Here is a 22,684-nt window from a genome sequence, read left to right as displayed (position 1 = left end):
TGTCCGCCATGCTAGTAATCGTTAGATGAAAGATGTATGGCCCTGATTTGGTGGATCACCACCCTCTCTCCCTTTTAATAGTAGTGGTGATTAAAATGAGAGAACAACGCGCGCGTAATCAGCAAGCGTGAAAAAGAATCGGGGGGAATGAAATAATTGGAAGGATAAAATGGAGGGAAAGGGGGAGTACAAGAAAAAAAAAGGAGGAAGATTAAAATTGTTACAGTCCGCAATTTTTTTTTTTTGATGCAGTCTGCAAAGGGAAATTTTATAAAAAGGAAAAATTTAGGACTTCTGTAAAAAAGGAAATTTAGGACTTAATACCTAAGATTCATTGAAAAGGGAAATTTATCATTAGTGTTATATTTTCTAATCTTTATTATGTTCAGGACCAAAGGTCAAGAAACCAGTTGGTAAGGTGTTCCGATTATGTGTACCACTTCAATATTTCCGTGTCCCAACGCATACACTGCAACGCATGGAATTCGTTGTGACTCGTATAGTCCGTAACGGATAGACTTACCAACGCAAATATCCATAGCTATGTTGGTATTTTGCAGCGCATTTTTAAACCGTTGCAAATTATGCGATGCTATATGTGGGGGCTTGTTGTAGTGAATCATCCAAATTATTACAACACATAAACAATAGTCTGAACTAAATTATTACAACAATTTTGGAAAAATTGAACAAGTGAGAAATGTCTCAACCAAATTACAACAACTCTCAGAAAATTGGACATATAAATAAATGTCTCAACAATGACACATGTGACAAACAAATGAATGGAATGGTAGGATCACAGGCGACGGCCATGTCTGCCGATGAGTTTCAGATCATAGACGAGCTGGGCATGGGTACTGGCATTCTCAATCTACCGATGAGTTTCAAGGAAAGCTTCAATGCGATCCGAATTGCGTTTGGGTTCCACTCGGGTGCCAACATTGTCATAGAAGCAACGCAAGCTCAACTCTCTTTCATCCTCGATGATCATGTTGTGAAGAATCACACAACATGTCATGATGTTGACAAGGGTTTTCTTGTCCCAAATCTGGCTGGGCCACGAACAATGGCAAATCTTGCTTGCAAAACACCAAAGGCTCTCTCAATGTCCTTGCGAGCTGCTTCTTGGACTTTGGCAGATTCAGCTTCTATTCTATTTTGGGGATCCTTCACAGACTTAACAAAAGTTGCCCAGTCCGGATAGATGCCATCGACTAGGTAGTATCCCATGTGTACTCATTGTTCATGACCTTGTAGTTGCAAGTGGGTGCTTCCCCATTTGCCAATTTGGCAAACAAAGGGGACATTTGCAGCACGTTGATGTCATTGAGTGTCCCCGACAAACCAAAAAGCAATGCCAAATCCACAAATCTTGCGATGCAACGGCCTCAAGTACAATGGTTGCATCTTTGCTCTTGCCACGACATCGTCCATGCCGTTCCTTGGGACAATTCTTCCATGTCCAATGCATAGAATCAAGACTACCAAACATGCCCGACCAACCTCTTTTCTCGTTTATCTCCATCAATCGTTTGGTGTCATCCTCATTGGGAGCTCGGAGATAGGTTGGCCCAAACAACTTGATAATCAGGCGAGCAAACCTGCAGGGATGCCGTACACAATTACCCTCATGGCAGCAGAGATTTTTTGGAACGCGCTGAAATCCATCACCCCGGCGGCATTCCTACGTTGCTTGAAGTAATTCGATTTTTCTTTGCAGGCCTTGACGATTCGGACGAACAAGCTACGCCGCATGCGATACCTCCTACGGAATAGATGGGGAGGATAGGTAGGTACCTCGGCAAAGTAGTCCTCCATCAGCTGCTCGTGGCCGAGGAGGCGATTCCGCTGGATGTGGTTCCGGTCAAACACGGACCCGCGCCTCCGATTCAGCAGCTTCGCGCGGTCCTCCAGCTCCTTGACGGAGAGGAGGAGCATGGTGACCTCCATCTCGTCGTCCTGGAGCAGCTCGTCGAGGTCGGAATCGTCCGAGCTCGACGAATCGGACAGATCGACATCGACGAACTTGTCGCCCGAGCTCATCCTCGATTCGGACGGAGCGGCGGCGGCGGCGGGGGTGGCACCCGGAGTTGGGCGAGGAACAGCGGGCGGGGTGCGGGCCGACCTGCGCAAGCTCCGGGATGCGGGGCTCGGGCGAATCGGGCGGTGCGGCGGCGGCGGAGTGTGGTGGCGGCGCGGGGAAGGAGAGAGCGAGCGGTTGCGTCAGCTGAAATTTCAGCGCGCCCTAGATAAGGATCGAGCGTTCGGTTCGCTCGATCGACCACTACAAATACATGCCGTTTTTGGTTTTCGGTCTCGGCCCGAAATTTTTTTTTTCGGTTTTGGCCCTTTTACAGTAACTCATCGGCGTCTTTTTTCAGACCGAACCCGTAAACTGGCGGTAATTTTTCGGTTTTGGCCCGTTTACGGGCTCGTTGTTAGAGATGCTCTTAGACTGGCCATAGTGGGTAGTATTATATAGTAGTATCATATATATGATACTTTTGTATGATACTAGATCCATAATGCATAGTATCATAGACTAGTATCATAGTTTTGCTATATTAATTGATATGTAGAATCTCAATACAATTTGTGTACAAGATTTATTTGATACTAACTTTTCTCGTGATGTGCGCTATGATACAGTATCTACCTATGATACTCTAATCTCCTCACTCATCCATAATTACCTGCCACATCAGCATTTTTGGTGGAGCTAGGATGCATGATACTAGCTAAGATACTAGCACTATGGCTAGCCTTATGTGACAAGTTCTCTCCAGTGGCAGAAGGTGGGGTCGTGGCCTCCTGGCGGGTGCGCCCCGTCCGCCCGCCCCACACCCCCAGCTCCCATCTCCATGGCATCATCCCTCACGCAACCACCTCCCGTCCAGCGGCTAGCCCCCTCTTCCCAAGCCCACCTCCGCCTCGTCCCTCAGCCGCCGGCGAGCGCCATGTCTGCCCCTTCCACCTCGTTCCCCTCCACGGCCTCGTTGTTTCTCGCCAGCGGCAGGCTCCCGCGGTTTCAGTTCCAGTCGCTCCGCGCACCCACCAAGCCCCCCTATCGCTCCGCCTCCGCCTCCGCCTCCCCACCCCCCTCCTCTATGTGGTTCCGCGGCGTCGCCAGGAACACCCTGCTTGCCCCCATCTCCGCCTCTGCGCTGACCGCTGCTCCTCGGCCGCGGATGGATGCCGAGGATGACCCCGACCGCCGGGCGGCCGCGACGAGGGTCGTCCTGGCCCTGGCGTGTGGCGCGTTAACCTCGGCATGGTGCCGCCGGGCCCTGGCTATAGGGGCAGCCGCGGCGGGAGCAGGGGCAGAGGCGCCCGGGGCGGTGGAGGCGGCCGTTGGGGTCAGTTGGGCGGCGCTCCGAGGGAGCTGGCCCACGGTGCTCAAGATTCTACAGCTGCTAAAGGAGCAGGGCTTTGTTCTCGCCCTCTTGCTTGGCCTCTCTGCCTTCTTCTCCATGGCGGAGACCTCCATCACTACGCTCTGGCCTTGGAAGGTTCGTGCATACCTAGAAGAGAAATCCACTTTTTAACTTCCATGCCACTACTTATTACTAGTAGCAATGGTGCCGATGCATTGTTTGCATGTATTATGGGCCTTATATGTTTCCATTTGTTTTATTTTTATATCTCGAATGTTATAGGCCAATGGCCTATGCTATATAATAAGCCTATCTGCTGAAATTTTGCAATATGGTTCCATCAGGTTCGTGAGCTGGCTGAAAAGGAACCTGAGAATGGTGTTTTTAGAATGCTCCGGAATGATGTCACTCGCTTCCTGACAACCATACTCATTGGCACAACGTAACTATCGCTTTGCTGTGTTGCGCAGTGTTTCATGTAATTTACGTTTTACTCATACTAATTATCTTCGTCATCGGTGGGATGCTTTTTTATGAATTAGTGTGGTCAACATTGGTGCGACGGCAATTGTTACCGAGGCAGCAACAGCAATGTTTGGTGAAGCAGGTGTCAGCGCAGCAACTGGTGTCATGACTGTATGTCTTCTATCCCGTTTTGAACTTCTTTGGTTAACGCTTATTTGCTCACATGGTGCGCAGGATTCACTTTAACTGTGGAACCCTGTTCTTTCCAGGTTGCTGTTTTACTTCTTACAGAAATCACACCCAAAAATGTTGCAGTCCATAATGCCACAGAGGTTGCTAGGTTTGTGGTCAGGTGAGTCAGAATAATAACTTATTATCAAACAAGTTGTGTTGAAATACTCTTCTTGCTACACTGTATTTGAATGGGATCTTCTGTGATTTATCAGACCAGTTGCTTGGCTTTCACTTATCCTGTATCCCGTTGGGCGGATTGTTACAATTATATCGATGGGAATTCTAAAGATTCTAGGCCTGAAAGGAAGAAGGTAGGAACGTACATGCCACTATTCTTCAGTATTTCTTGTTTGCTTTGTGTGGTGCTATTGAAGTTCTCTAGTTATTGATCAACTGGCAACCATTCTTTTTTGAAAAATGTCTGCACGTCTATGAACTTGATCAGCTAGTATGGGAGCTTGAAAAGGGGAGTGTACCTGATGTTCACGGTGCTCTCACTTTAGATATAGTCTAGGATATTTCATATTGATTAAGACCAAATGAGGTGCTCCCAAGAAGTTTAAAATGAATCCCCTCAGAAACGTACGTCCACTTGTTCTCAGTTGTATTTAAACCAGGATTGCAGTTGAATTGGGTGTTTCTCAATACAGAACCTGTACCTTTACCGTATTATTCTTCAAATGATTTTGATTATACACAAATATTATATGTGTCTGAGTACCAAAGAAATGGTTACCGGATATAGATTTATAAAATTTCCTTGAACATATGTGGAGATTCTGTTTGACAGGATACTAGCTTTAATATCTACTAAGTTGTATATTTAATAGATTTTTAAAATCCTATCCTTAAATCAACACATGGAAGTATGACAAATTTCAAATTAATTTCGACAAGTCATCTATTTTCATGCATAGTAATTACTAGCTTTGTAATTATTTTTTGAAACTTGTTGTCGATAAGCAAAGGCATTGAAGTTTATTGAATTTGGACCTTTAAGTACATTAATTGAGACAGTGATCTGTATGCGGATTTTGACGGTGTAATTACTTTTTTCAGATGCAAAAGTATTGAACAAACCCATACCCTATGTGTTTCAGTAGTAGGTTAATTTGGCATCTCATATATATTCTTGATTTTACACCCCTAGCCCACTAGCTGTAACTGCACCTTATATGCATTTTGTAAGAACAGGCAGTGACAAGGTTTATATGCACTTATTTTCTTCAGTGAACCATATGTGACTGAAGACGAATTGAAATTAATGCTCCGCGGAGCGGAGTTGAGTGGTGCAATTGCGGAAGACGAACAGGTTAGATAGTTAATATAAGATGTACATGTACATTCACATATCTATATTCATGCCATATGTTCCTATTGTTCTTCTTTTGGTAGATCTCCCAGCACATTTTCTTGTCTCATCCAACATGTGTAAATTTCTTGTTGTACACATGTTGCTCCTTTAACAAATTAGGAGTTCTGCATCACATTCTGACAAAAGAATTTCACAATATTTTGTTGTTTACTTTGACTCTAAATTAATGCTTGCTTATGGCCCATATGTGTCCTGAACACCTGGAGGAATGATATGCCTATTTTTGTTACTACTTATGTGAAGATACTAGGAAACACTGCTTTTAAAATACAAACAGGACACATAACATCGAAATCAGCCTAATAATAACATCAGTACAATGTACATTATGTATCTACCAGCTGCTACTATGTTACACTATTGTGAACATCTGATTTATTTGTGGTTATGTATGACTATACTTAGTGAATGCATGACTATACTCAGCGCATGGGTCTTGTAACAGGATATGATTGAGAATGTACTCGAGATTAAAGATACACATGTCAGAGAGGTGATGACACCTTTGGTGGACGTAGTTGCAATTGATGCTGCCGCTACACTGATTGATTTCAAAAACCTTTGGGAAACTCACCAATACTCTAGGTATTCATGAGAACCCCAACTGCCATTTAATATGTACCCTCTAGTCTTGTCATTGACTTCTTCCATTATTCCCTTCCAGAGTTCCTGTATTTGAGGAGCGCATAGATAATATCGTTGGAATTGTATATGCAATGGACATGCTTGAATATGTTGAAGAGGTCCATCTCTCATCTACCACTTTTAGTTACAAACTAATTATATTGATTCTTCTTTAGTCTGTACAGTAACTTTCTGAAGAATCATTTATTTTTCTTTTGCAGGTTGAGAAGTTGAAGGAAATCACCGTGAAAGAAATCGCACATATGCCTACCTACTTTGTCCCAGGTAATTTTCACCACCAAAGCGTTTATTGTTTACAACGGAGTTCATCCGGACCAAAGCAGGATGATGCAACTAAATAAATACTTCAGGAGGCATTCATTTATCTTTTTAACTAGCTTATTCAATTATTTTCAGCTCAATTTTTTATTCGATTATTTTATTTTACTTTTGCATGTTTAAGCCATGGATTATATTTTTCTTCCTAATGTTTCCTCTCATAAATGCATTCCATGGTTGTAAAGTTGATCCTTTTAATCTGGCAGATTCGATGTCTGTTTGGAACCTGCTAAGAGAGTTCAGGATCAGGCAGGTTCATATGGCAGTGGTCCTCAATGAATATGGTGGAACTATTGGTGTATGTCAAAAACCCCATCCTTTGAATTCTTTGCTTCTACAAAATAAACCCAGCTTGCTACTTAATTACTTAATTTTGGGTCTGATCCCACATGGTTTCGTACCCATGGCTTTTACAAAATAAGCGTGTTAGAGAAATTCGTACTCCACGGGACGGCTAATTTATCCTTGACAGTCTTATCGCTGGGGGTGTGATGGTCGACGCAAACCTTGTCCCATCCTCATGACGAGGAGGACCAAAAAAGGGAGACCAGCTTATTCAAATCATGCCTTCGCACAGCATGTCATCACAATGCTTCTCCAGCTTGTCCTTTTCCAACTTCACAATCCGATATGATCGTATAACCACCAAGTCTGTTTCAAAAAGGGCACAGACTCGGTTATGCTTACGTTCTGGCAGCACGCTATGTTGCTCAGCTCAGACGTCATTGAAGTCATTGAGGAGCTCCTCCAATACGTCCGGTGCAGCACTGTTGTATGTGTGTCCCCAAAGGACTGGTTGGGAGGTCATGCTACTTACCTGCCAGCCTGCCTTGGTAAACCACTTGCTCATGTTGGGCTCCAAACGACGGCGTAAAATCCGGACCGTGGCACAAGGTCTCCAGGGGAACAGCTGGGCTTGCGACATCCACGGCATCCTTGGTATCCACGAGATTGGCCAGTACTTGCAGCTTTGGATTGCCATCGCTCAGACAACGCTGACGGCGGAGCCCGACAGACTCGTCTGGAAGTGGACGGACAGCGGCTGCTACACCGCCAAGTCCTGCTACCTCGCGATGTTCCAAGGCTCTACCACGTCCAGCTCGTGGAAGCTCACCTGGAAGACCTGGGCGTTGCCGCGCGTCAAATTATTCAGCTGGCTGGCGAGCATGGACCGCTGTTGGACCACGGAGCGGCTGACCCGGCGAGGACTGCAGCACCATCCCAGGTGCTTGCTGTGCGACCAACTGCCGGAGACGATGCACCACCTCATCCTCGCCTGCCCCTTCTCCAGGCAGGTCTGGCACGAGGTGTTGGCACGCTTGCGCTTGCGCATGACATGCCAACCGCCGACCGATTCTGACGCAACCCTGGACGACTGGTGGCGCAAAGCGAGGCAGCAAATCCCCAAGCCCCTGCGCGAAGGCCTAGACTCCATCACCCTACTCACGCCATGGCTTATCTGGAAGCACCGCAACGCTTGCGTTTTTGACAGGAGCTGGCCATCGATCTATGGCTTAGTAGATGACATCCTGGAGGAGGCAACGCAGTGGGCTAGGGCTGGTGCTAAGGGTTTAAGGGTAGTGCTGCCGACGACATGGGATGTGCACTGATGTATCTTCTTTTTGTTTCCTTCGCCTCCTAGGAGGATTGTAAAACTCTCTATCTTTTCAATGCAATGAAACACAAAAGTCTTTTGCGTTTTCTCGAAAAAAAACTGACTTGCTCATGTTAGAGAAGTCCCATATAATCGCCAAACGCATCTACCTTATTGAGTGTAATTTTATACCGAGCTACTGAATGTTGAGGATGATGTTGAAGGCGTTGAGTGGCAGTGTAGTCCATTGTGAATGCTAAAAGGGGAAGGGGACGTATGCTGGGATGGGGAAGAAGCCCGGCAGTGGTACGCTAGTGGGGAAGAAGGGGAAGGGCGGGGTCTCCATGGATGCGTACAGGACCAAGAATGGTGTGGAATTGATACGAATTGGAGGAAGAAGAAGCCGCCGGGGAGAAATTTTTTGGTCCGAGAATCAACCGCTCTGGTACCATTTGTGAGGATCCCGATTGGATCTGACGAGATAGGATCATCTAAAACATGAATTTGAGAGAAATTGAGAGATAAACTGGTAAAATTGCAGGATAGAAATTAAAGGATAAATAAATTGTAGGAAAGTACGAACAGGAATTAAGGGCAAGATAAATTTAGGGTTGATTCTTGATTGATATCACAGGATACAAATGTAGTCTTATATGGAGTGCCGCTAGCTACAAGATGATGGACTAGTTGAAATACCAATACTACCCTCACAATTAATAACCACTAGTAACCCCATATTACCTACATATCCTATTCCCTGACACCATCTGTCTCCCATTCTGTGGGCGAGTAGAGGGGTCATAATGCTATCACATTTTCCCCCTTAGGTGCCTTTTTGCCCTTCCATCAGATCCTAACGCTCCATTTGGGCATTAGTCATCCCGTTGCTAACCCTAACCGGCATATCCTTGCATTGGCCCCTTAACATGTTCAACTTCCTCCTCTATTACGGCTTGCTCAAGCATCTGGGCTAGTGGCGACTGGTCCCCAGCTGGTCTGGCAGGATCAGCCTCACTAACCAGAGCCCACCCAAGTCTTGATAATATGAGTGGGCTCAGCCTCATCCCGAGCTAATCCCACTTATTCTTGACGAGGTGGATGGGGTGATTTCGGAGAGTCCATCGAATAATATTGTTTTTGGTGGGTCCAGAAAAAAAAAAGCACATACAAAATATTTTGTGCGTTGAAACATTTCACATATAAGAGAATTAAGGAACTGCAATTTGACAAACAAATAAGTCTATTTTAGTGGGAAATAACTAGGGCTGCTTTCTTAAGGTCATAGATTCAACCCTCAGTTGCAATAGTTTTTTTACGGCCCGCATCCCATGGCGGGCTCGGAATTCAAGACCTACAACGCACTAGCTTGGCCCTCCGCACACAATGACAATGGCTAAACCGCATCGACACCAATCCGCGCATGGGCAGGCCTCGACTTGCAGTTCACCACCGAGGAGACGGATTTCTTCTTCGCCTCGACAACCATGACACTTGGCAATGGCCAGACTGCAAAGTTTTGGGAGGACCGCTGGATACATGGTCGCGCCGTCCGTGAGATTGCGCCAGACCTATATGCTTGCATCCCTAAGCGCCGACGCAAGGCCAGGACGGTGGTTGATGACTTGGCCGCGAACCATTGGGCTCAGGAAATCCATGGCACTATTGGCATCAACGAGCTTGGCCAGTACCTCCGGCTCTGGCAACAGGTTGAGCACGCGCAGCTATCAAACGACGATGACACTGGTCTGGAAGTGGCACAAGAGCGGCAAGTACACTGCTAGGTCTGCATACCTCGCCTCGTTCCACGGCTCCACCAACTGTGCTTCCTGGAAGTTCATCTGGAAAAGTTGGGCACCCAACCGCGTCAAATTCTTTCATTGGCTGGCCAACCTGGATCGCTGCTGGACCGCCATGGGATGTGGGCCGTAAAAAAACTATTGCAACTGAGGGTTGAATTCAATAGTTCAACTTCCTCTTCTATTACGGCTGGCTCAAGCATCTGGGCTTAGTGGCAACTGGTCCCCAGCTGGTCTGGCAGGATCAGCCTCACTAACCAGAGCCCACCCAAGTCTTGATAATGTGGGCAGGCTCAGCCTCATCCCGAGCTAATCCCACTTATTCTTGACGAGGTGGATGGGCTGATTTTGGAGAGTCCATCGAATAAAATTGTTTTTGGTGGGTCCAGAAAAAAATAAACACAGACAAAATATTTTGTGCGTTGATTCTCGTTGGGTGCGGTGTTAGCCGGTGCCCCCGGTTGCCTCCCTATAGTCTGGGGTTGGCCCTGGGGCGCCGGATAAAGAAAAGTTCGCGTTGGCGCGAAAGTTGTTTATAGGGGACGTGACTTGGGGCGTTTTCTCTCTCCGGCGCCCGTATTTTGGCTTTTTTTGGCCCTTTGGGGAGGATGAGTGGAGATGCTCTAACTTTGCTCTCTTCTCAGAGCTGGTTTCTCACTTCCTGTGGGTGGGCTTTACATCCTGTGTGTTTTTGTGGATGGCATCTAGGTTGGGGTTTATTTGTGAAGTCTGTTGTAATGTTTGTCTAGCAGTTGTTGGTCACAGTCTTATCTTGAGTACCGGTTGTTTCGATCTAGTCTTAGGCATGTACAGTTGTATAAAATTTTCTATCAATGTATCAAGGTGCAAGCTTCGCGTTCTTGTAAAAAAAAAGAGTACATGTTGCAACTATTGCATGTTTCCAATTATACTGATGCATTCTCTTCCAGCAACTTCTGATGTCATTTATCCCCTCTTTAATTTGGGAATAATTTCCATACTAACAAATCGCAGATTGTGACATTAGAAGATGTGGTGGAAGAAATTGTCGGCGAAATCTTTGACGAGAATGATTCAAAGGTGATTATTCTAGGATTTTGTCAATTTGAATTTATCAGTTCAGTGTTCAATGCCATTTACTTGCATGCTGTTTTATCTCTGTTTTATATAGTTTTACCACTGGTGATAGTACTCCTTATTTTTTGTTAAGTTCCTTTTATCCCTTGTATTTCTCCATGTATTGGAGAAGTGCATTTCATCTGGAGTGAGGAGTTTTTTTCAGTAGATCAATTGTATAAGGAGAACGGCTTGGCAAGGGGATAAGACACTAGAATGGGAAGAAGTTGACCATAGATAAGGGTGAAAATCTTTTGGTGAGATAGACTTGCTATTTCTTGCTCATTAGTAAGTTGAATGTGCAACAGGGCCATACCTGAGAAAATGGAGGCCCTGTGCGAAACAAGAAATTAGGCCCTCGACCTAACCATTTGCAATAAGGGAAAACATGCTTTGTCATAGATCTCATGTTGGTGGTGCAATTTTTGGAAGAACATCTTAAAAATCTGTTACTACCGGAATTTAAAAGTATTCACTCTGTTCCAAATAACTGACTTAGATTTGTCTAGATACAAATGTATCTACATATCCGTATCTAGACGCCGAGTCACTTATTTTGAAGTACTACATACTTTGGGTGAAAGTGCCATTGTTGAGAAGTAGCAGAGCAGAGAATGTCAAATTGAGAAGAAACCATGAAAGAAATCGATGGTAGATTGACGGTGCAGCTTGCGGTGTGCCATGTATGCCTGTTCATTGCAACAACAGATCTATTCTCACAAATCTCGACGTAATTAATCTACATAGGGGGCAGCGGTAGTGAAACGAAAAAAAAGAGAAATATAGATGCATGGGTGACTTGGGGCCTCTGGAGTTACTTTGGTGGTAGATTCCAAGGTAATACTGCTCAGCACATTCATTAGCCCCAACTATTTTTTAGGGAATAGATTAGGCCCAACTGAACCAGCCATTTGCAGTAGTAATGGTAATTTGGGGGCCCTCCTAATTGGGAGGCCCCATGTAGACGATCACTCTGCACATGCATCAAATATGGGCCTGATGTGCATAGCTTCATATGGTTCAAACTTTATGTAACATTCCAATCTAGTTGCAATTATGTTTTTGACACAACCTAAGTCACACTCTCCTGATGAAACTAACATATCAGAACTGAAACAAATTAATATGTAATGGTGCCGTTGACTTGTACTCAGATGGATTAATGGAATCTTGACTAACATTCTGAATTGGCCATAAGTCACACTGACCCAGACTAAATCAACATCGACTTGGTATTAAACCAACAGGAATTTATTATCCTGACTTTGCTGTGGCTGGAACGGCACCCACTGGATTTGGATGTCTTGATGATAAGTCATAACAGTTTTTTTCTTGTTTCCATTTGGGAAGCCAGGAGCTCTGTTAGTCTCAGTTTCTTATGCTACTTATTTACCCCATGTAGGAGGAAATCCAGAAGAAAACAGGTAATATAGTAATGCTGGAAGATGGAACATTTGATGTTGATGCAAATACATCAATCGACGATCTATCTGAAGAGCTCAGTGTTAAAATACCAGAGGTATATTTCTCATTTGATCTCTGTTTTCTCATCACGTTGCTAGGCACTCCCTCATACTCCGGTAAATGAAGGTTTGATTTTGTATAGTCTGTTTTAAAAATGCAAATTCAGTGACAATTTGTACCTAATATAGGAAGCGTTTTTCGTTCACATAATGTAGGGCGTATTGAGCGTAACAAGTGCTCATATGTGGTACATCTGCCCAGAATTAGACGTCAAAGATTTGTCTAGATTCGCATGTATCTATACACTAAAAAGCATCGTGTCTTGACTAATCTGCGACAAGTAATTCGGGACAGGGGGAGTATGATATAGGAAGTGGGTATTTTTATAAATATGCTAATGACTTGCATCTTTTCCTGTATTTCACTTTGGGTGTCGTAGGAATAATATATGTGTACTCAAATCGCTAAAACGCTCAGCAAAAGAAGGTGTATAAATTTTTTCTGAAGTCAAACAATGTAAAGTTTGGCCAAGTTTATCGAGAACTATAATACTAAATAGATATAATTTGAAAATATAGGTCATGATGTATCTAATGATATTAATTTGACATTTATAGATTTTGATAGGTTTTTCTAAAACTTGGTCAAACTTTACTTCGTTTGACTTCTTTTGAGGAAAGGAGGGGTTATTTACTTACATCACATGCGGTAGTATATGAGACATCAGACATGCAACTTGTAAACTGTATAACGTTCAGGGGCAGAGCTACTTTGGGGCCAACCTGGACCGTGGCCAGCCCAGGATTTTGTCACAACTTCGGGTTTTTTGCTGGGCCAGCCCATGAATGCTCCAATTATGAAGAGAAAACATGGTCTGTTGCAGCCTGGCCCACCCAGGATTTCTGCTGTAGCTCCGCCACTGATTACGTTACAATATTGTGGAGATTTTCTGTGAGACAGATCTGCATGACATGTTTATATGGTGGATATAAACTTGTTTGTGGAAATGCAAATAGTTTGGCTGCATATTTCCATGGTGATTATTGTTTGATTTGGAGTGAGCTCATATCATATCATGCTCCACAAAAAAAACAAGATGCTTTTCTTGCATGCTCCATATGAATGCTGACATTAGTCCACGTAAACATCTGCCCTTCTGTCTTTTATTCGGATAATACTTTTTGTTGCTATTCTCTGAGCTGTATCAGCACAGAAAGGAGCTGCTACATCTTCAGTGAGGCTCGTGACGGTTCTTCGGCCGGAGTTGGCAGCTGCCAGCAGATGTCCTGGTGAAGCAGTGGGTGTGGGCTAGGGTTTGGATCAGGCATGAGAACCCATGCGCTATGGTACCGTGTCAAATCTATTGCTTGTACCGCCAAGTTGGCCTAAGTGGGCTGATATAGCCTATATCATATAGGAGAGCTACAAAAAAGGAAGTAGGCATAGAAGTTGTACACAAGTGCTAACGGCAAATATATCATCTGTGCATCATATCGTGCCGTCTTGAAGTTCATACTGATATATGCACCTATGCTATTGATGGATGATTAACTGATAGTAGTGTACTCCCTCCTTGCTAAAATGTAGTTCATATAAGATTTTGCGAAAGTCAGACGATGTAAAGTGTGACCAAATAATTAAGAAAAAGCATCAACATGTAGAGCAACAAATCAATACCATTAGATACATCATGATGTTTATTTTTGTATGGTATATATTTGATATTATAGATATAGATGTTTTTCTCAATAAACTTGGTCAAACTTTACATCGTTTGAATTTTAAAAATCTTATATGCACTACATTGTGCCAAGGAGGGACTGTGCCATAAAATTAGTCGACTCATGTCAAGTAATGGAATGAAGACGCAGAAAAAGATGGATACCTAGTCCTCCGTTATATATGCACCTATGCTATTGATGGATGATTAATTGATGGTAGTGTATGCCATAAAATTAGTGGACTCATGTCAAGTAATGGAACATCCTATATCATGAAGACTCAGAAAAAAAACGGGTACCTAGTCCTCTGTTATGGACGTCCTCTGTTATGGACGTCACATTCGTTTGAGGTTTTCTGTTGATTCCTGCATAAATCATCATCTTCCACCCTTAGTGAACTCTGGAACGTGTGAACTGTATTATGGAAAGGTTGTTTTAGTGACATGCTCCTGGCGATCACTACATCTTACCATGTAGTCCCGTTATATATTCTTTTTCTGTTAGAATTGACTGAAATCATGAAATTGGAAATACATCTATTTGCAGGGCCATCAGTATGAGACCGTGTCTGGTTTTGTTTGTGAATCCTTTGGCTATATACCAGAAGAAGGTGGGAAAATGCTTGTCATACTTGAAAGGGATAAAAGAGAAGAGAACGGTGAATATCAGGAGGAAGGGTCTGATCACCAAGATGATCGAGAAACGACTCAAGCTTATGAACTTGAGGTAACTGTGACAATACCTCATGCACACTTTCTTTTTGGAGCAGAATCTTGCACGAGTTCTTTAGTACCACAATGATCCATCATTCTAAGGTAAACGTTTGAATGCTACTTCCTCTGTTCCCAAACATAAAACGTTTTGGCAAGCTAATTTAGTTTGCTAAATGTCTTATATAGTGAACAACGGAAGTATTTCCTTGTGTATCTGTGCCACTTGTATTGCATTGCCCCTTCACATTTCCTTTGCCATTAGTTGTATGCTTGTTGATTTGGTTCTTTTTTTTGTCCTTTTCAAATTAGAAATTTCATTATTGAATCTATTTTAGTAATGGAACGAAATGAACCCAATATTAGTTTGGTTCAGTTGTTTTAACTGGCTTGGATGCAGGGCACTGAAACCTTGTTTGTCGTCTTTGGGATTTTCAGTTGCTAACGAAATGATATTTTCATTTATATCCTTTCCTGTTGGTGAAATTTTTCAGAAAAAAAGATGATGCTGTCTAGTTAATGGAACCCAGCCAATCTAGGAAACAACTAATATGTTCTTTAGCCTTGCACCCTTCTCTAGTATAACTGCATTGTAATTTGTAAAACAACCATTCTCTAATGAATGTATGGAAAAGACCTAGCATATTCAAAGGCTAAGTTTGGACTGTATTATCAAAGGGATTTAAAAAATACTTCAAATCTTGAGTTTTTTTTCTTTCGAGAAAACGCAAAAAGCCTTTGCGTTTCATTTCATTGAAAAGGAGAGGGAATTAGTTTGTTGTTACAGTCCTCCTAAGAGGTAGGATCCGAAAAGGAAAAAACAAAGAGATACAGCTCAGTGTACATCCCAGTTTTGGGGCAGCAGAACGCGTAGGCCTGACGCCCCAGCCCTTGCCCAAAGCGTGGCTTCGTCCTGGATTTTTGCGACGGTGTCGGGAATGGACGGCTTGGCTCCGTTGAACACGCAGTCGTTGCGATGCTTCCATATGACCCAAGGCGTGAGGAGCGCGATCAAGGCGAGGCCTTTGCGCAGAAGTTTGGGCGTGGCGTGCTTGGCCTTGTGCCACCATGTGAGGAGGGTGTCGTCCTGCTTCGGGCGGTTGCAGGTTGCTTGCAGCCAGGAGAGGACGTCGTGCCAGACCTGGTGGGAGAAGCAACAGCCGTAGAGCATGTGCTGGATGGTTTCCATCTCCTGATCGCATAGCAGGGAGCGAGGGTGGTGCTGGAGGCGTCGGCGCTGAAGGCGAGCGACGCTCCAGCACTTGTCGAGGTGCGCGAGCCAATGGAAGAACTTGATGCTCGAGGGAGCCCAGGTTTTCCAGGTTAAACGCCAGGCGTCGCACAAGGTGGAGCCGAGGAAGGTGGCCTTGTAGCACAAGGCAGCAGTGTAGATGTCGCTGGCGTTCCACTTCCATGTCATGGCGTCGGCTTGGTTGGACAGCTGAATGTGTTCGAGCCGACGCCAGAGCAGCAGGTATTCGTCGATTTCATCAATGCCAAGGGTGCCGTGGATGTCGCGGGCCCAACTGTTAGCTAGGAGGCCATCATCGACGAGCCTGGCGTGACGGCGGCGCTTGGGGATGCATGCGTACAAGCGTGGCGCGATCTCGCTGATCGAGCGGCTGACGATCCAGCGATCCTCCCATAAGAGGGCCGTGCGGCCATCACCAATGGTCATGTAGGTCGAGGCCAAGAAGAGGGCGCGTTCTTCAGGAGTGAATTGCAGGTCAAGGCCTTGCCAGGCCAGGGATGTGTCGGTCCGGCTGATCCAGAGCCACCTCATGCGTAATGCGAGGCCAGCTTTCTCCATGTTCCGGATGCCCAGTCCGCCGTGCTCGATAGGGCGGCAAATGCGGCTCCAGCTAACGTGGCAGCTGCCGCCATTGGCTTCTTTGCGGCCAGCCCAAAGAAATCCTCGCTGTATTTTCTCGATGAGCTTGAGGACTTTCTTGGGCGGTGCATAGACAAGCAGCTGGTGGATGGGGACGGCAGTGAGGACGGATTTGATCAGCTTAAGCCTACCGGCCTTGTCCATCAGGTGGGCTTTCCACGTGGGAAGCTTAGCAGCGACGCGATCGACCAGGGGCTGGAGCTGAGCGCTGGTCGGCCTCCGGATGGTCAGTGGAATGCCCAAGTAGGTGAGCGGCATCTCCACGATGGGGCAGCCAAGCCCAGCTGTGACGGTGGTGGCCTTGGCCTCGGTGTAGTTGATGAGGGCGCGGAGCTCTTGCTGTAGTTGACTCGTAGGCCGAAGGCTTGGCCGAAGAAGCGCAGGATCTCGCGGACGGCGGCAGTGTCGTCGTGGGTGGGTCGGCAGAAGAGCACGACATCAGAAGAGCACGACATCGTCAGTGTAGAGCCACATCTCCGGGATGTGTCGCCGAGGGTGGAGCTCCGCGAGGATGCCGAGGGTGGCCGCGCGTCTGATCAGCCGGCCAAAGACGTCGATGGCTAGCACGAAGAGCTGCGGTGGCGGAGGCCACGGTGGTGCCATATGGGTGGGGCTGGGCTCGCCAATCCAGGAGCTGTGCGTCATGGATCTTTCGGCGTCGAGGGCGAGCATCCTGGTCGGCAGTTCCCCAGGTGATGTCAACGGCCAGCTCGTCAGCGCGGTGGCTGTGGCTGGCGTCAGGCCAGGAGAACACGTCGACCGCCATGCCATCGGCGCGGCCGTCCGAGGGTGGAGGGTTGGGGCGGCGCCGTTCCCTGTTGCGCCGGCGTGGGGGGGGGGGGTTATGCCCAGGCGCGTCGTTGCGGTCGTCGTCGGCATGGCCGTTCCGTCCTGGGCGGCGAGCGTTGTTGTCGTGGGCGTCGTCGGGGGAGGGTGCGCGGATGCTCTCGAGTTCACCGGGTTGATGGAGATGGGGTAGGACAGCCACGTGATGGTCGGAGGCTTGGAGGGGATGCGTGCGGGGTGACCTCGACGATATCCAGCATGGTGTGGCGGCGGATGGAGGATAGGTCGCAAGTCCTGGCGTCGATGCGGAAGGTGGCCATGTCGTCCCTGGTGCGCGTGGCGCGTGGCGGGGTGGATGCGCTCAATCCAACAGCTGGAGCCGATGAGGCGCTCCGCCGTGGATAGGTTCCACGCCTGGGCAGGGATACCGGAGAGCTCGAGCTGGAAGTTGAAGTCGAACGAGCCTGCGGTGGCGTGCGGTGGCGTGGGCGAGCTTGCACCAGGGCCGGAGGGAGAGGGTGAAGCCGAAGCCCGCGCCGCCCAGGAAATGGTCGCCGGAGAGCCTGTCCTTGAGCTCCTGGGAGCGGAAGATGAGGAGGAAGTCTTCGGGGCGGTGCATGTGGACGGAGAAGTTGCCGGGCCGCAGGTCGAACTGCTCGCAGATCATGGCGGCCACGTTGTCGGCGGAGACCGCGGGGCGTGTGCCCGTGATGGTGGCGACCATGGCGCGTCGCATCACGTCCTCAGCCTGCACAATTTCGATGGTGCGCGAGATGATGACACGGTCCGGATCCAGCGGATCAACGGCCGGTCTGCGCACTATCATCGTCATGGCAGGTGGCGCAGGAGGTGCCGTCGGCCTAGGGGCAGCGGCGACGCGTTGGAGGGGCTGAGGGCCTGGGCTCCTGAGTGCGCGGCGATGAGCGGTCGTTCTCCTGGCGGTGGTGGCGGGATTCGTGGCCAGACTTGTAGCAGAGGCGGCAACAGACGTCGCCGGTGCAGTCGCGGACGCGGTGGTGCGGCGACAGGCAGCGGAAGCAGATCCCACCTTCCTCCTCCGGCGTGGGGCTGCGAGGGCGTTCGTGGCTAGGGGGCTCCGGCGCGCGTGAGGCGGCTTTGCCTGAAGCGGCGGCGGGGGCGCTGGAAGCCGTCGACGTCGACCTGGGCGCCGTGGGGCACGCGGTGCACCTCGGGACGTGGCCCAAGGCGGGCTTGCGCCGGCACCCTGGCGGCGGAGGTGGCGACCGGTGGTGGTGGCGGCGGCGTGGAGGGTGCTGGCGACGTGTGGCGAGGAGCAGCGGAGGCGCTGCTGGCCACGTCGCGCTGCGACGAAGCGCCGGAGCCGCTGTCGGTTCCCAGCCAGCGGCGGGCGCCAGAGTCGGAGGGGGTGGCCATGGCGGGGAGGGGACTCGGTGGCCGGCGGCAGCGGGCTCGGGGCGGTGGCTAGGTTAGGCTAGGGGAGCTGGAGGAGGTGGGAGAGCTCCATTCCACCGAGTGAATAGTAAATTCTTGAGTTTTTGAGTGAGATATACAACCACGCTTGTTTTCACTTTCCTTATTAGTGACATTCATTCTTCAAGTTTGCACAGGGAAATTCGCCAACTCTTGAAAATCTACTTGCTCAAGTTACGATTAATGTTCTTCCAAAATAACCAACCAAATCCAGAACCGTAGCCGCAGTTGGAATCTTACCCATATTCTTCGTTTAGTTGTTTCCAACTACCAATCTCCCAAAGTTTCTTACACATAGTTGACTACATTTTCGGTTTTTTTTTATAAGTTTGCCCTTTTAAATGTCTGTCCTGGCCTTTGCAGGTACTGGAAGCTAATGCACGAAAGGTGAGCAAAGTACGTTTCAAGCCAATAAGCAGCGAATGTGTAGACAGTGACAACAAGGGTGTGAACCGGCTGATGTCGAAAAAGATAATCAAAAGGAAGAAAAAGAACCCTGGTGATTCTTCGGACAGCGATGATGATGAGTGCCCTGATATAACCGAAAATGGTTGCCCTGCAGAGCTAATTTCATACTCAGATGAGAAGAGTGCGGAGCTAGAAGATGCTGGCAGTTCCACAGCGACAAGGTAACAAAGAAAACAATGAGCACCGTTGTACTACTGGCAATAATTACAGCTCACCACCCTCCTGCCCCTAGTTTACAACTCAACCGAAGAAGAGAAAAGAGGACAAACATAGTAGGCTTGGTTACCAAAAACAGCAAGAGTAACACCGAGGAGACGGAGAAGGCTAACAGCTTAGGGCAACATTTCTAGTAGTAGCAGTAGTAGCAACTAATCTAGAGGTGCAGTGAAGTGTCGACATCAACTTCACTGGAGGCTTGCGTGTAGGCCTTGCTGGGCCACAGGTCCCCGGCAAGCGAGTCGCCGCGGAGCTGGATGGTTTTGCATTCAGAAGCAGTTGTGGTGGCCGGCACAAGCGGGAACAAGGCAGCGGTGCCACGCAGAGGCCTGCATGGATACAAGAGCTCCGGGTGGAAGAACCATCTAATCGGCTGCTCCCCTGGAGCAGCAGCAGCGATGGCGTTACTGCCGACGCCGAGAGCGTGAGGAAGGAGGTCAGCTTCGCTAGTGGTGAGTATCTGGAGAAGCCTCACCTCCCGCTTCTCCTTGACCCTCTCCAGCTCCCTGAACCTCTGCTGCAGCAGCGCGATGGAGGAGAACATCACTGCGCCTTCGTTGCTCTGCACCCCCATTGATGATTGATGAAGAGAAATGTGATGATTGAGTACTTCTAGAAGTTGAGTTGGGTCGAGTTTTCGTTTCTGTGTCTCCTTTGCTTTGGTTGCTGCTGTGTGGGGCTTGTTGTGGAGGGCGGTGGTAGTGGAGAAGAGCATCGTGGCTACTTATAAGCAGCAGGTTTTTGTCGCGGCGCAGGTCGTCGTCTTATGGTCGTGTTGCAAGTTGGTTTAATTCGTCCCCCCTTTGCATTATTTGATGTATGCTATGTTATGGGATGGTAGAAAATTATAATACTAGTGCCACTAGGTGGGAGGATCTGGGAGGGGAGAATGTCACGTTGTCCGAGAAAGAGAGCGGAAACGTGCAGCAGGTAAGAGAGGGGCGCGTGGGATTGTCCAAGGAAACTGGCCCTGGACGCTTGCGGTTGTGCGGTTTCTGTAGGTGGGAATCGTGTTGTGGGGTTGGCATGATTGTGCCCTGTTTGTCTCCTCTCTCAGCCTTTTCGTTTCCCACCCTCCCTCCCTTCTCTGGAAGGAGAGGCCGTGCTTGCCCTGTTCTTCTTTTCACTCCTTTTCTTTCCCTAATCACTGCCCCTATCGTCTAAACAGCCAGATGGTTGCGTCGGAAAATGCTCTCTCTCTCCCTCTCTCCCTCTCTCTCTCCATTATTTGGTGGAGCTAGTAGCTCGGTGCCGTGGGTTCTATCGGTTCTGTAGAGTAGCGTAGCGCAGTTCTGTGGTGCGGCTGAGATGTACAGTAAAATCCAGCGCTCCTTTCAGATGCCAAACTGTCCGCTGCATGAGCCCATGTCTTCGTGTGATTATATGGCCTTTGCTGCGGTCTTGGGTGCAGAAAGCCCGACTTGATTTTGCGTGTTCTCTACTCTGTGTTGACCGGATTTTTATACGCTCTACTGTAAGTTTTCAATTCATACTACTAGTGGGATACAGTAATCTTTATCTTCACTATTAATAAATTGTGATCCATCTGTTCGTACGTGTACGTCCTCTCCTCGACCCACCCGAGCCCCGAGCTCCGCTGGTCGATAAAAAAAAAACCGTATGTAGGGATCCTGCCAGATCGGATCTGCTAAAATAAAAGATCGGAAGAAAACCGCACGTACCTGATGTCCCTACTCGTGCCGAGAAAGGAGCCAGCAGCGGCGTGTTCCGCCACGCTAGGGCCACCCTCCGCGGCCACGCGAACATCGCGGCTCCACACCGCTTGCCATACAATCCTCTCCCGCTGCATCCAGGCAGGACGTATCTGTCTGCAGACTCACGCACAACAAGATCCTTGCCTACCGCTGCATCCTAGCAGGATGCATCTGCCTACAGGCTCGCACACAACAGGTCCTTGCTCGACATGAACTAGCATGGGAACGGCTGGGTTGTGAGGAGGGTGCCCCTTTTGATGAATTGATGCCCCGTGCTGTGCTTCTACTATCTATGCGTTCTTGGCTATGTGTAAAATTATGCAGAGACATGTATAGTGCTGCATATATTGAAAAATCCAAATTACTTCATGTTCTTAGTTTGTCGTTGTTTTAAGAAGTATGGATATGATTCTATGCGTAATAATTCTGCGCGCCACCTGGGGTCTTTTCCCTCTCGACCATTCGATTGCCTTAACTTTCGTCCACAGACTTCGTTTGACCTAAAACCCCCTATATATATGACCCCTCCCCAGGGTTTCCTTGACACGACGGAGGCCAGATCGAAAACACCAAAAGAGAGAGTCTGCTAGCGCCCGCCGGAGGAAGATTGGAGGGGGAACCGCTGCCGGAATCGCCTTTGGCCGCCTCTCTCCCTTCACCAACGCCTCCTCATCAATCTCCATGATGAGAGGGGAGTAGTCCACCCCTGTACAATGGGGTTGTGGTGGTAACTTGATCCAATCTCTCTATGTATGATCATGGATGAATTACATATGATATGCCTTGTATGTCTATGGATCTATCTGTATAATTCCTGTGGTCGATATTATGGTGTATGGTGATACTTGTTATGCATCTAAGGTTGTGTTGGAATTATTATGATTTGTCATACTTCGGAGATGCTTCGATGATACATGTTGTGATTTCTACGTTGTGATTTCTACTCTTAATGCCTTATTTATCTTGTCATGAGGTGCTTGACATCAAGTGTAGGTAGATGGGAGGGATGTTATTTGTTTCACACAACACATAAATCATTGCATCCATATCTAAAAGTGTTTACAATATATTAATATGATGTATATAGGTACTGGATGGCCAAGTGACAGATGGCATATGCATTGAGTGACATGTCAATGCAGCACCACATCCTTTATCTCGGGGTAAAAAGGGAGAAGTATCATGTGTGGTGTGACAATAACCAATGTTGCGATGACAATAACAACACAAAGGATTATTTCTTCTATGTGTTCTTGAACATGTAGCCATCATAAGTATTACCACTAAAACATGACTATGTTGTGTACTTTTATTATCTATAACATGATCACCACCATAGATTGAGAGGGAGGATTGAGTGAA

At 47.4% G+C, this 22,684-nt stretch overlaps 2 protein-coding genes across 2 annotated transcripts; one reads left to right on the top strand and one right to left on the bottom strand.

Moving 5' to 3' along the window:
• Nucleotides 1-3,170: 3,170 nt before the first annotated feature.
• Nucleotides 3,171-22,198, top strand: LOC124702773 (DUF21 domain-containing protein At1g55930, chloroplastic-like; the record flags this gene model as incomplete). The annotated part of the gene is given in 15 exon segments (XM_047234933.1): nucleotides 3,171-3,512; nucleotides 3,722-3,819; nucleotides 3,920-4,013; nucleotides 4,112-4,194; nucleotides 4,289-4,387; nucleotides 5,307-5,388; nucleotides 5,897-6,036; nucleotides 6,116-6,194; nucleotides 6,297-6,360; nucleotides 6,621-6,712; nucleotides 10,798-10,863; nucleotides 12,302-12,418; nucleotides 14,631-14,810; nucleotides 19,287-19,552; nucleotides 21,856-22,198. Coding segments are annotated over 15 exon segments (1,968 nt in total), but the record flags the coding sequence as incomplete, so codon positions are not given.
• Nucleotides 19,561-20,308, bottom strand: LOC124702774. Its single transcript, XM_047234934.1, has one exon. The coding sequence runs from the start codon at nucleotides 20,179-20,181 to the stop codon at nucleotides 19,765-19,767; it is 417 nt and encodes a 138-aa protein (XP_047090890.1). The 5' UTR covers nucleotides 20,182-20,308; the 3' UTR covers nucleotides 19,561-19,764.
• Nucleotides 22,199-22,684: the final 486 nt, after the last annotated feature.

The sequence above is a fragment of the Lolium rigidum genome, chromosome 3, assembly GCF_022539505.1.
Source record: "Lolium rigidum isolate FL_2022 chromosome 3, APGP_CSIRO_Lrig_0.1, whole genome shotgun sequence".
NCBI lineage: Eukaryota > Viridiplantae > Streptophyta > Magnoliopsida > Poales > Poaceae > Lolium > Lolium rigidum.
The sequence above is the reverse complement of the archived record's forward strand: the minus strand, read 5'-3'. Positions and strand labels throughout refer to the sequence as shown.

Excerpts from the sequence above, each read along its gene's own strand:
- LOC124702774 (XM_047234934.1), bottom strand. The coding sequence starts at position 20,181 with ATGGGGGTGCAGAGCAACGAAGGCGCAGTGATGTTCTCCTCCATCGCG.